This window comes from Corylus avellana, chromosome 9 (genome assembly GCF_965113065.1).
Source record: "Corylus avellana chromosome 9, dhCorAvel1.hap1.2, whole genome shotgun sequence".
Classification (NCBI taxonomy): Eukaryota; Viridiplantae; Streptophyta; class Magnoliopsida; order Fagales; family Betulaceae; genus Corylus; species Corylus avellana.
In genome coordinates this window covers 14,502,902-14,515,347 of record NC_142498.1, presented here as the reverse complement: position 1 = coordinate 14,515,347, position 12,446 = coordinate 14,502,902, and the positions used below count along the sequence as shown (strand labels likewise).

The window sequence follows — 12,446 nt, the reverse complement described above, 5'->3', positions numbered from 1 at the left end:
CGGAAGATATACACAGTGAAAACGGAATAGTTAAAAAAAAAAAAAAAAAAAAAAAAAAAAAAAATAGAAAAATTAAAAGCCCTAACCTTCTCAATTTAGTTTCAGATTTCCATGTTTTTGTGTTATTGTGTTTTTTTTTAGAGATTCGATCAAGCAAATGGCAGTTGGAAAATACTTGATGTACTATAACTTTTATTATAACCTCCTTACAAACTAAGATTACAGTCCACAATTAACGGAATGATTAAGTATATAATTGACAACTCAAACTTAATTATTTATCAGTTATGAACTGTCAAGTCTGGTTGTAAGAAACTTTGTAATAAAAGATATGGACACTATATATATAAATATCTGCAAAAATTCTCATATTTTGTCCAAGAAACTCTAAAGAGAGCCAACGCTAGTGCAATTTTTTCACTTCCAATTTCTCACGCTAAGGAAATGTTTACTTGTGAACGGAAATAAGATATGTATTCACTAACTTCTGAAGATATGGTTCCACTTGCTACAACTAAAAGTAAAGGCTGTGTAAAAAAATTCAAAACATTGCAATCAGATCAAACTTTTTCCCTTAGCTCTGCTACGGGAACATAAATCACAGATTGTTGAAACAAATGGGATTTATCTGAATTCTTAGCTTTGTAATTGTGAAGTCTCAGTAATTTCTGCTTTATGGTCTCTAATCTAACCTTGACTTTGCAAATTCTTTCCATTTCTGCCTCTGCTGCTTGACATTCATCTCCATCCATGACATTGGTCCTCTTCCTCTGCTTAGTTCTTGCTTCTAAAAGCTTCTTCAAGCTCACATCATCACTGAACTCCAAAATATCCTGAACACAACAAATGAGATAGCGCCGGATAAGGGTAGTCAGATCTCATTCAAAACCAACCGAGTAGGGTCAAGGGTGCCTTGCAATACCTAATCCCAGGATGTAACTTAGGCTAGTAATCAACACGATATATTTGCTTGCATTCCGGGCGAAGGTCATAATTTGCAAGAACATTCTATGTTCTTAATAAGAGGAGGTAGAGTGAAAGATTTGCCAGGTGTGAAAGCCCATTGTATTTGAGGAGTCGAGGATTTGCAGGGAATTTCGGATCAAAGAAGAGGCAGATCAAAAAGGTTTTGGAGTAGATAAAGAATATACATATCCTTTGACATGTCAACAAATTTTAACATATTAACAGCCTTTAACTCACATAAATGTAGAGATTGAATCAGGTGGCTTAGATTTGCAAAGCATGTAAAACTTTACATGCTCCATGGAAGTATTAACTTCTTATATCAATAGTAATTATTTTATCTTGAACAGCTTCACTAGCAAAAATGCAATTTCCCAGAAAAGCAAAGGCAAAGACATGTACCTTGTTGCCATTTGTAAGTAACTTGAATGAAGATCTTTTCTGCTGCTTTTTCTTAAAAACACTGCTTAATGACTTCGGGTGCATTCTCTCGCAAACTTTTTCAATATTCTTTGGGGCATAGACCATAATATCTGCTGAGGTATCCGTTGATACCACAAAATCGGCAACTTTTTTCCTGACATTTTCTGATCTGGATTCTTTAAAACTAGGCTGATTCTGCACCAAACCAAATGACATAATGACACAGATGAATAGATAAATGTTAAATTAGAAGTTTCAACTCTTAAGGATTCATTAAAAAAACACACCCAAGTTCTCGACTCTAAGCCACACTACAAAGATAGAACACAAATCATTAATCGATGAACCACTAGAAGAATTTTTCTTCTGCTTCATCAGCTCAGAAGATATACAATAGTGCTTATGCCAAAAAAAAGCTAATTTAGCATCAAATGGCTACTGGCTAGACAGGTGGGAAGACTTGTCCAAGAAAAAATTGATGACAGTCCGAGGTGCAGGGTACTAAGAAGGTGATGACTGACAAAAAAACAAAAAAGGAACATGAACAGAAGCAGTAAGAGAATCAAAATATAGGTATTTGAAAAATAAATGGAGTGTCATCTCACCTTTCTGGATTTAAGTGCTAAGTAACGTGCATTTTTGAACCATTTGCTAACCTGAAAAAAATTGTCTGTTAAGTGTTATAACCGCAAATTAGAAAAATAAATAGCTATTAAGATATAAAATAGAACTTCCCAGCAGTAATGCACTATTCCCCAATTGTTACTAGCCTTACAGATCAGATAATAAAAAGATCCATAGAAGCCTGATAAATTGGCAATTTCTCCATCAAATGTACAATTGAAATAGAATAATGCTACACTTACTCTCATTTCTTTACACAATTCTTCCACACCCATAGGTGGAACCACCATTGGATCTAATGGTGGTTTTAAAAGCCACCTATGGATGTGGAAGAATTGTGTAAAGCAAAGTAGATGTAGCATTTCTCATTGAAATAATATGAAACCAAATATATATAAAAATATTGAAGAACACGATGAAAACAAATATACCTTAAAAAAATGAAGAATACATTTGATTGGGCAATAAACATGTTGCTATGTGTTAGAGTGATGAGGTGTCCCCTTCTAGATGGTGGTTAGGTGTCCCTATGAGGTGTCCTAGTGCAAGGTGTCCTAAATCTAGAACATTGTATTCACTCCTACAAATAATAGTGCATAAAATGTATCATTTTGACCTGCAGACTTTTCAACTTCATAGATAAATTCCCTGCTTTGGAGATCCATAACACATGCTTACGGTGAAGCATCCATTTGCTTATGCACCAAATGTAGTAGTTTTCCATTACCACTTTCCAATAATCTTTCAGTAGTAAAATCAATCTGATAGCTTAAACAATTACCTTCTCCGGATCAAGGCCCAACTCCTTTGAAAGATTATCCTTGACATCCCTAGGGGGAAGTTCATTTTCAGCAAAAGCTTGACGAAGCTTCTGGTACAGTACATAAGAAGCAAAAGAACACATTTCATGTAGTAAATATCAAATTACAGTTCTCAAGCTTAAAAAATGCTTGGCAGGGAAGCTTTAAGTGAAAAAGAAAAAGGCCAAGTTCAACTACCTCAACTGCAGTGCAGGGTATTCTAAAAAATGGCCTTCTAGTTGATGTCTCTAAAGGGAGTTTCTCTTTCATTTCTCTGGTGTTAGAATGCGCACACTTCTCACTTTCATACAGAGTCATAAGGGTACTGGCTGCATCAGACTCCTTTTCTCTCCGCTTTCTTTTAGCAGGACCCCAATCTTCATCTTCACTAACTTGTTCATATGCATGAGCATCCTTTCCAAACATTTCCTATTAGGGGGGGGAGGGAAGATAATCACATCAAATCACACAATGATAATCTGAACACTCACTGATAAAAATAAAAAATAAAAAATAACACATCATCAAAAGAGTGAAAACCAGTTCCATACTTTTCCACCAGACTGAATTTTGTTAATAATATTTAGAACTGAATCATTGTTTTGTCGGTGAAAACATCAATTGTAATGGGAAATTGGATACGAATACATCTAATATGCATCTTTATTAAGCAAATGAAAGATGCTTTCGAATTTAAGCCATCAGCCAGAAACATACAACTGCAATTCATTATTACCCTAGCAAACTGCTTTTGCAATCCTTATTAGGCGCAATCCAGAAAATGGTCCATGTTATATCCATCGCACCCAGTTTAGTGACCCCAAAAGTTGCCTAGAATTTATTTTGTTTACTACCCTTTTTTATGGTAATCTTTTCTTTTATAAGTAATTTTTTATGGTAATCAATGGAAATATATGAAGTTTTCAGACAAAAGGAAGCTACAATAACCAAAGACTAGGTTATTACATTACACTATCTGGTAATCTAGTTTAGTAATCACAGGCAACCCATGTAAGCCTACCACCTAATACCAACTTCCTGGGTAAGCAGCATATGCCTCTTTTGGTGTTCCACATACTACAGCAATCCATATTCCAGTAACAGAGGGCATAACCGTGGCTTCAGAAAAGAAAGAAAAAAAATAGTGGCACCTTGGTAATTTCACCCTTTTCCCCCTTTTTGTGGGGTAAAGAATCACTATGGAGGATAAGGCACTATAGCTTCAACTTCAGGTTCATTTCTTTTACTTCAAATAATATCTGTTCTAGGCAACTTGATTAATGGTAGAAGTTTAAGCTTAAGAATTTTGTAATACTCACATCATATAACTTCTTGTAGTCAACAGCCCTTCGCTGCCTAGGGCCACATATAATTTCTCCCTCTGTGGATTCATCAGAATCTAAAAAGGTATTAGCAAAACGGTTTTCACACCCCATGCCCTCCTCTTCAGAAAAAACTTCACCATCTAAAGACCAGCTCAGGCTAGTAGAAATACTGATGTCATCTGACGCGTTTTCATCAGTTTCAGCCCCGCTGATGGTGGAACTGTTTCCCCTCCTCGCTGGATTATAATCATCATCATCAGAATCATCTGAAGGCCATTCTTCTTCTGCATCTAATATCGAATTCGCACCATCAGGGAAAGCAGCTTCTTCCTTGAAGACATCCTATTCCATTTGGGAGTAACTTCATTAATTTACTGAAGCAGCCAAAAAAGATACACTCCAAGAGATTTTTCCTGTAACTGACCTGCCAATTACTGTTCATGGAGAAGTGGGTCCCAATATGGGCATTCATTGCTTCAAGAATTTCCATCTTACACTCGCAAAATTTGCAAAACCAGCCCTGATCACCTGGAGGAACTGTAGATTATCAATTAAACTACAAATCAGTTTCTTAAAGAAGCAATCTAATTCATAACTCTCTAAACATTCACAAGAAGAGTGAGTAGAACATACTATTGTCACTGTCCAATGGAGGATCAAGGCATTTTTGGTGGAAAGCACAATTACATGTCCCATCACAAAGTATAATATCATTATCTGGGAACGCTTCACGCAACTTGCACTTTGCACAAAATATCTACATGCAATAAATCATAGAAACATGAATATACAAGTCAAAACAAGATGTAATCTGAAAGGTAGTAATCAGGATCTTCCCAGCTGTGTACAACCATACTAATAGTCTAAATGAAAAGCCTAGGCAGTAAAGCCTCATAGGTTATGTACCAGACCAGGGCCTGAAGTTCAAAGCCCATATGGTATCGCACTAGCATTAACCTACCCAGCAAAAGAAAAGGACAAAAATACTAGCAGTCAGGACTTATAGCCTGATTCAAAATTCAAAATCTAACCAAGCTTTGAGAAAGCTACTGGTTTGTTGGCCCAGTCTTTGCTTCTCAGTTCAAGAAAATGTGCTCATTCAAAAGCATAATGAGATGAACTTAGAACCAAATAGCCCCTCTCAACACCCATCTCTAAATGAAATATAAAGGGTTTCTTAATCAGAGTGAGAAAGAGTTGATATTTTGTCTTTGAAAAATTTATCCTAATATTTAGTAAACAGGCTGTGGTGAGGTATATTTACATGTTCATGGTATACCGATCCATCTGGAGCAATGACAGAGTCTTCAATGCATCCTTCTGTACTAAGTGAATCCAGCTGGCGAATCGCATCACGAATCCCAAGTTTACACTTCAATATCTGCTTCTTGGCTCGTTGTAGTTCCTTTTCCGGCCTAATCTTTTCTCGACTAAAATAAATATTAAAAAAAAAGGGATAAACCACTGTTCAGTTTATCAAAGAAAAGTTTAAATTTCAAAAAAAGCAAATTGTAACAATGTCATGGCTCACTTGTGAAGTTAATTATTTAATTAATATTTTAACATGTGACATTCAAACTGTATCAAGGACCATAAAAATATTACTTCACAATAATTTCAGACTACAAAAAGAAGTGGATGGCCTTTGGGTGAATCCAAGGTATTGTGAAAAGAATAATGCTACACTTACTCCCACTTATTTACACAAGTTTTTCACGCCCATAGGTGGCTTTTAAAATCACTATTGGATATCAAATGGATCTTTATTGGACTTTGATCCAATGGTGGTTTTAAAAGTCACCTATAGGTGTGGAAAAATTGTGTAAAGAAATGAGAGTAAGTGTAGCATTCATCTTGTGGAAAACTCTATCCTAAGAATATTAAATCTTTATTTGTAACATAGTCATCACATGCTGGCCCAATACTTCATTACAAAAATTACAATTTTTGGTACATATCTTTTTTCAAGACTAAGCTTCCTGCTATAAACGCAAGAGAAAAATATCAACTCTAATATATATATAAAAATGTAAAATCAGCAGGTGTTTAAAACAAACAAGCCAGTCCTATGTTCCAATTTTCTGTTCGTTCAACAGGGTATTTAATCAAGCATTCATAAACTTTTTCCTCCCAAAACTAGCTTAACCATAAAACATTCATTGGTTTCATGAGAAATTTTAAGGCTAAATGAGCAAAGTAGCTTTCTTATTAATGGAAAGATATATGTGGTAAGGTTTTCATACCTCTGACCTTTCCAACCTTCTCCAGAGTAAGCATCAATAAGGTTCTGCTCCAGCTTCATTTTAATCAACAGGTACCTTGATCTCCTCTGTAAACGGGAAGCTTCATCTAGCTCTACATTATCCTTTTGCCTTCTATTCTTCTTTCTCTTCTTCAGATTTGTAATTTTGACCTCCCCTTCAGGCTTTTTTCCATTTCCCTTGGAGCTATTAGGTGAGGCTTTTTCACCTTGAAGCCTCAGCAAAGATTTCTTCCTTGAAGACTTCGTATCAAATGCTTTATGCAAAATTTTCCTACTGACAAATTTTCTACTTATAGAATCATTCCTGGGCCCCCTGCTGACTGGGTCAGTTACTGTCCTCTTTGAGGGCTTTGAACCAATTCCCTTTACATGAGATTCTGATTTTGGTTTGTGCTTCTTGCCATGGGATATTGTGCTACCCTTTTTTAACTTAAATGACACAATCAGCTTAGACCCAGAATCTGTCTTGGAATGACAAGATTTTCCAGAATCTTGGTAGATTAATTTCTTTGCAGTACCACGCATATTGATCCCTGATGTATGAGCACTGAAAATTTAGGCCTGAAATGCTGAAATGGGTAAGTAATGACTCCAAAAGTACCCATCAAAAGTATAATACAGTCTAGACAGGACTTCACTCCACCATATAAACATGGAAATAATTAGTGTATTGAGAAGAAAGTAAAGGATACCAAATTATGATAAAGATTTTGCAGTTTATCCTTCATACTAAATGAGTATGCAGTATAAACTGTGAAATCTGTCATAATTTTGTTTAAAAAAACAAAAAATCAGAACATTTTACAAGGAATTTTCTAATTCCTCACAATATATGCACTTTTAGTAGGTTACAATATGTGTGGATAAGACAAAAATCAGAAGCATTTTACCATTGGGCCTCCCAATTTGAGGCTCTAAGAGCATTCTCAATGAACTCTCTATTCTTTAGCTAAAATTTGGCTAAAAAACCTCACTTCTTTCTAGTTTAACTAGCAGTTATGCAAAAGTACGAAATAATTTTTTATTTTTTTATTTTTTGATGTCAGGGAACCTCTCCAAGGCAAGGCCCTTCGGACCCACCATTGCAGAGTAAATTCCGGTCCTGTGCGCCGCACTCTTGGAAGTTTCCCTACACAGAACTAATTAAATCGCTGGCTTTTCACCAAGAGGTGTAGCCCCAAAGGATTGTTTGCACTCAAAAGTATGAAATAATAAACTCTCTAAATTTTACTCTATTCTATTTAAATATAATTTTTATTCTATCTTCACTCATTTTCTATTCTCAAAAGCACCCCACAAAGTTACAAACCCATGAAGGTGAGGAAGAGAAAAAGTGTTAGGGGAAATATAAAAACATAAAAAAATAGAGTAGACAAATGATTTTGTTCTCCAAATGTGGGGAGAGGTTTGACAAGCCCTAAAATGGAGAGGGGAATAGAGAGCTTGATGGAGCTTGCTTTTTGTAGAATTTAACCAAATTTTGGCTAAAAGTGGATTTTAGAGAGTTCGTTGAGGATGCCAACTCTCTATTCTTTAGCTAAAATTTGGCTTAAAAACGCTTTTTTTTTTTTTTTTTCTAGTTTAACTAGCAGCTATGCAAAAGTATCAAATAATAAACTCTCTAAATTTTACTCTATTATATTTAAATATAATTTTTATTCTATCTTCATTCATTTTTTTATTCTCAAAAGCACCCCACAAAGTTATAAACCTATGAAGGTGAGGGAGAGAGAAAGTGAGGGGAAATATAAACATAAAAAAATAAATAAATAAATAAATAAAAAGAGTAGAGAAAAGATTTTGTTCTCCAAACGTGGGAAGAGGTTTGACAAGCCCTAAAATGGAGAGGGGAATAGAGTGCTTGATGGAGATTGCTTTTTGTAGAATTTAACCAAATTTTGGCTAAAAGTGGATTTTAGAGAGTTCATTGAGGATGCTCTAACTCCAAATTTTAACAAATTAGATAAGCACATCATTCGGCATTTTTTCTTAACCAAAAGCTGAACCAAGTCTAAGACCCGAACACATTCAAAGTAAATTTTAATGGAAAAAATGTAAATTGGTCCTAATGTTCTTGATTGCCAAAGATCCTATTCTGCTAGGACCTCAAAGCAATTTGAACTTGCATCTAATTAACATGTAGATACATACAAGACACTATTTAATTTAGAAAAATGTTTTTGTTGGCATATAAGGTACTCTCCTCATTTTTCCAACACTAAATTTGCTTACATATGAAAGACAAAACTTCCGAATGACCTGATCAAGCAGTACTTAAACAAGAACCTATCTTCCTCATTAATGCAAAAGACCACTTTTCTCAAAACTACATAAGACGAAGTGAAAAAGGAGGGCCCTAAGAACCCAACTAATGAAGGTTATGTGCATCCAGAAACCCAAACTATAATTGAGTGCCTATCTTTCTTTTTTTTAATAAGTAATCGAAATATCGTTAAAAGCATAAAGCGCCAATATACAAGAGAAAACAAAACACCTAGCTAAGAGTGCTTATGTTATTATCAGTGTAACTAATTCTGAATGTGCAAGCAATGTCCATTCAAAGTGAATTCAACCCCACCCGGAACTTAAAATCGTAATTATTCCAAGAAAGACAATGAATGGTCATTGAAACACCATTCAATTATGTCAATGAGATCGGGAGGGTAAAGACTTGACATTCATGGATGATGATCCCCCGTGATCACCCAGAAAACCAAATAAGCCACAGCCAAAACGCATGACCAACAAAGAAACAATATAAGAAATACCCAGAAGATAATTGTGCCAAATGTACATTGAATCTACATGAAAAAACAAACCCACATGAGCATTAAGAATGGGACAAAGGAAACAAGGAACGGGTGAAGTAAATTGGTTGTTTTGATAAAGAAGTAAGGACATACCTGAAAGAGAAGAGGGTTTTTGAGGAGGATCTACATATATATATATATATAGAGAGAGAGAGAGAGAGAGAGAGAGAGAGAGGTAACGAAATTGAATAAGAGGCTTTTGATTGATTGAGTTGGGTTAGATTACAGAGTTTGAATATGCTTTGGGTTTGGGCTTTGAACGAAGCTTTCGTCTAAAGCCGTCGCCGGTTTGGTGGGTCTTCCCGACGTGTCACCAACGGTCAGGTCTCTCTCTCTCTCTGTGTCTTTCCCTTCCCTCTTGACCCTCTGAAATTCTCGTCTCTTTGATTTAACACTCCCTCTCTCTCTCTCTCTCTCTCTCTCAAAATATCACCCTTTTATCTGTCCGATTTTACCTTAAATTACTATTTATATGTTTGCTAATTACAAATTAGCGTCTTCCGGACCCTTAATTTTTGCTAATTATGAAATGGTGTCTTGTAGAGATTGTTTGGAGTACCTCGGCTCGGCTAGGCTTAATGCTCATCAAAATCCGAATTTTGTGGGGTAAACTCGATTAGGATTCAATGCTCATCAAGATAGTGGATAGTTGTATGATGCATTGAGGAAACATGTATTGGTCCCATAACTAACAGGGATGATCATTAAATAAATAAAAATATTAAAAATTAACAAATTGTGAAGGTTTTGTTAGAGCATTCCTAACAGCCTTATCAAATATTTACTCACAAAAATAATTAAAAGTACATTTTTCTCTATTTTAATAACTCAAATTTTTAAAGCACACACAACAACTTCATTATTTTAACAATTCATTTTCACTATTCCATTTAAATATTAGGAAAAAGTCCACATAACCCCCTCAAACTATCATCAAATTGACAATATCCCCCTCAAACTTTAAATTGCGACAATGTACCCCCAAAACTACCAAAATATTGTCAATGTTTCCCTGATTGACGAAACTACCCTTAGAAAAAAAAAATACTAAAATTTTTGGAAAAACCTAAAAGAAAAGAAAAAAATCTTTTTATTAGAAAATATATATATATATATATCGATTTTTTTTTTTAATAAAAATTGAAAATTTTTCGTTTGTTTTTTTTTTTAAAAAAAAAGAATGTGTTCTTTTATAATTTTTAAATAAAAATTTACGTTTTAAAAAAAATAAAATAAAATATTTTCGTTTAAAAAAAAATAAATTTTTTGTTTTTTAAAACATATTTTTAAAAAAATCTAAAAAAATAAAAATTGATTTTTTTTTTTAAATAAAAATTCCGGTCTAAACAAAATCGTTAAAAAATTAAAATAATTTTTTAAAAGATTTTTTAAAAGAAAAATAAAATTTTCGTTTTAATTTTTTTTTTTTTTGAATTTTAGGGATATTTTTGTCAAATTGATAAATATATAGGATCATTTTGATATTTTTGCTAGCTTTGAGGGGATATTGACAATGTTTTGGTAGTTTGGGGGGTACATTGTCACAATTGAAAGTTTGGGGGGGACATTGTCAATTGGGTGGTAGTTTGAGGGGGATATGTAGACTTTACCCTAAATATTATTTTTCAAAGATTTTTTTTTTCCTTAACTTTTATATTTTTGAATGTTTGTATTTTCCTAATGGTCTATTTTAAGAATATTTGTCTTATTTAATATTTTTAAAAATTTGTAATTTTTTGGTAATATTCTTTCTCGAACGGTAATATTCTTTGTTGGTTCTCTTCGGGAGAAAACCACCCAAATTGTGAAGGAGGAAGTGGGTTTGTGTGAGCGAAATAGTGGAGAGAAATGACGCTAAATGCTGAATGGGTGAGAGAAAAGAAAAAGAGAAGGGAGAGAGACCAGAAAAAAGGAAAAGAAAGAGAAGGAAATAAAATAAATAAATAAATAAAAAACTAAACGAAAAGCAAAAAGGGAGAGAGATTATTTGTTTAATCAATAGGTGAGATGAGTATTGTTCACTCACTATTTGATTTTGGTTAAAATGGTGAGTATGAAAAGTGAAGATTTAAACCACTTTTGTTAAATTACCTCACCAAAATAACCTAAAAAGGTTTTGGTGAGGCTGTTTAGGAATGCTTTGAGTTTTGAGATTTGAAAAGTGTCTTAGAGTTTTGAGTTTTTAAAATAGGTAAAAATAGATAATTGATTTGATGAGGCAACATTTGAACAAAAAAACAAGTGTTCTATGTAGGGTCCATAAACAAAAATTGTTTGGTAAATTTGAAGAGTGCTTCTTAAAAAAAAAAAAAAAAAAAAAAAATTGTCAAATGTTTCTACAAAATAAAAGAACAAAAAAAAATTGATGCACGTGGTGATCTAGCGGCCTATCGAAGGGCTACCAAATGACTCTAGCAACGTCCTTGGGCTGTTAGATAGTCCTAAGCTATGTTTGGCAAAGGAAAGCCCCGCACTGTAGCTGGAACGGCACTGTTCCAGCTACAGTGCGGGGCTGACATTTGGCCAGCTTTTTCAATTTTTTTTTTTTTTTTAAGCAAAATATTAAAAAAAAAAAAAAAACAGAAGGGAAAGATGGGGTGGTTCCAGCCACCCCTTGGCCAAAATGGGGTGGCCGGACCACCCCATTTTTGGCCAAGGGGGTGGCTGGAGCCACCCCCTGGCCGATCTGGGGGTGGTCGAACCACCCCCGTGGCCAAGGGGGTGGTCCGGCCACCCCCTTGGCCCAAAAAAAAAAAAAAAAAAAGGATCGGTGCATTTGGGGGTGGCCGGACCACCCCCAAATGCACCCGTTCCCTTTTTTTTTTTTGGCCAAGGGGGTGGCCGGACCACCCCCTTGGCCACGGGGGTGGTTCGACCACCCCCAGATCGGCCAGGGGGTGGCTCCAGCCACCCCCTTGGCCAAAAATGGGGTGGTCCGGCCACCCCATTTTGGCCAAGGGGTGGCTGGAACCACCCAGCGTTTTCCTGCCTCCTTTTTTTTTTTTTTTTTTTTTAATATTTTGCTTAAAAAAAAAAAAAAAAATTTAAGCTGAAAAACAGAAAAAATCGGCCATGTGTCAGCCCCGCACTGTAGCTGGAACAGTACCGTTCCAGCTACAGTGCGGGGCTTTCCCTTGCCAAACATAGCTTAGTGACCATTGCAAGGCCACCAGAAGATTTGTCTGGCGGTTAGAGGTCACTGGCATGGCAGTCGCTATCATAAGTCAGGCAGCCG

At 35.1% G+C, this 12,446-nt stretch overlaps 1 protein-coding gene across 2 annotated transcripts; it reads right to left on the bottom strand.

Annotated features, from left to right (window-relative positions):
- Nucleotides 1-343: 343 nt before the first annotated feature.
- On the bottom strand, nucleotides 344-9,628 carry PRHA (pathogenesis related homeodomain protein A). 2 transcript variants are annotated; one of them, XM_059604897.1, is made up of 11 exons: nucleotides 9,305-9,628; nucleotides 6,382-6,962; nucleotides 5,403-5,568; nucleotides 4,772-4,895; nucleotides 4,563-4,675; nucleotides 4,133-4,480; nucleotides 3,012-3,242; nucleotides 2,795-2,884; nucleotides 1,995-2,045; nucleotides 1,369-1,584; nucleotides 344-833 (listed from the first exon to the last, which is right to left on the bottom strand). In XM_059604897.1, exons 2-11 carry the CDS (start codon nucleotides 6,924-6,926, stop codon nucleotides 561-563), a joined length of 2,157 nt encoding a protein of 718 aa, XP_059460880.1. In that variant the 5' UTR covers nucleotides 6,927-6,962; nucleotides 9,305-9,628; the 3' UTR covers nucleotides 344-560. The 2 variants fall into 2 exon arrangements, with proteins under 2 accessions (XP_059460880.1, XP_059460881.1); XM_059604898.1 differs by having other exon boundaries at nucleotides 4,563-4,666.
- Between the last annotated feature and the right edge of the window lie 2,818 nt (nucleotides 9,629-12,446).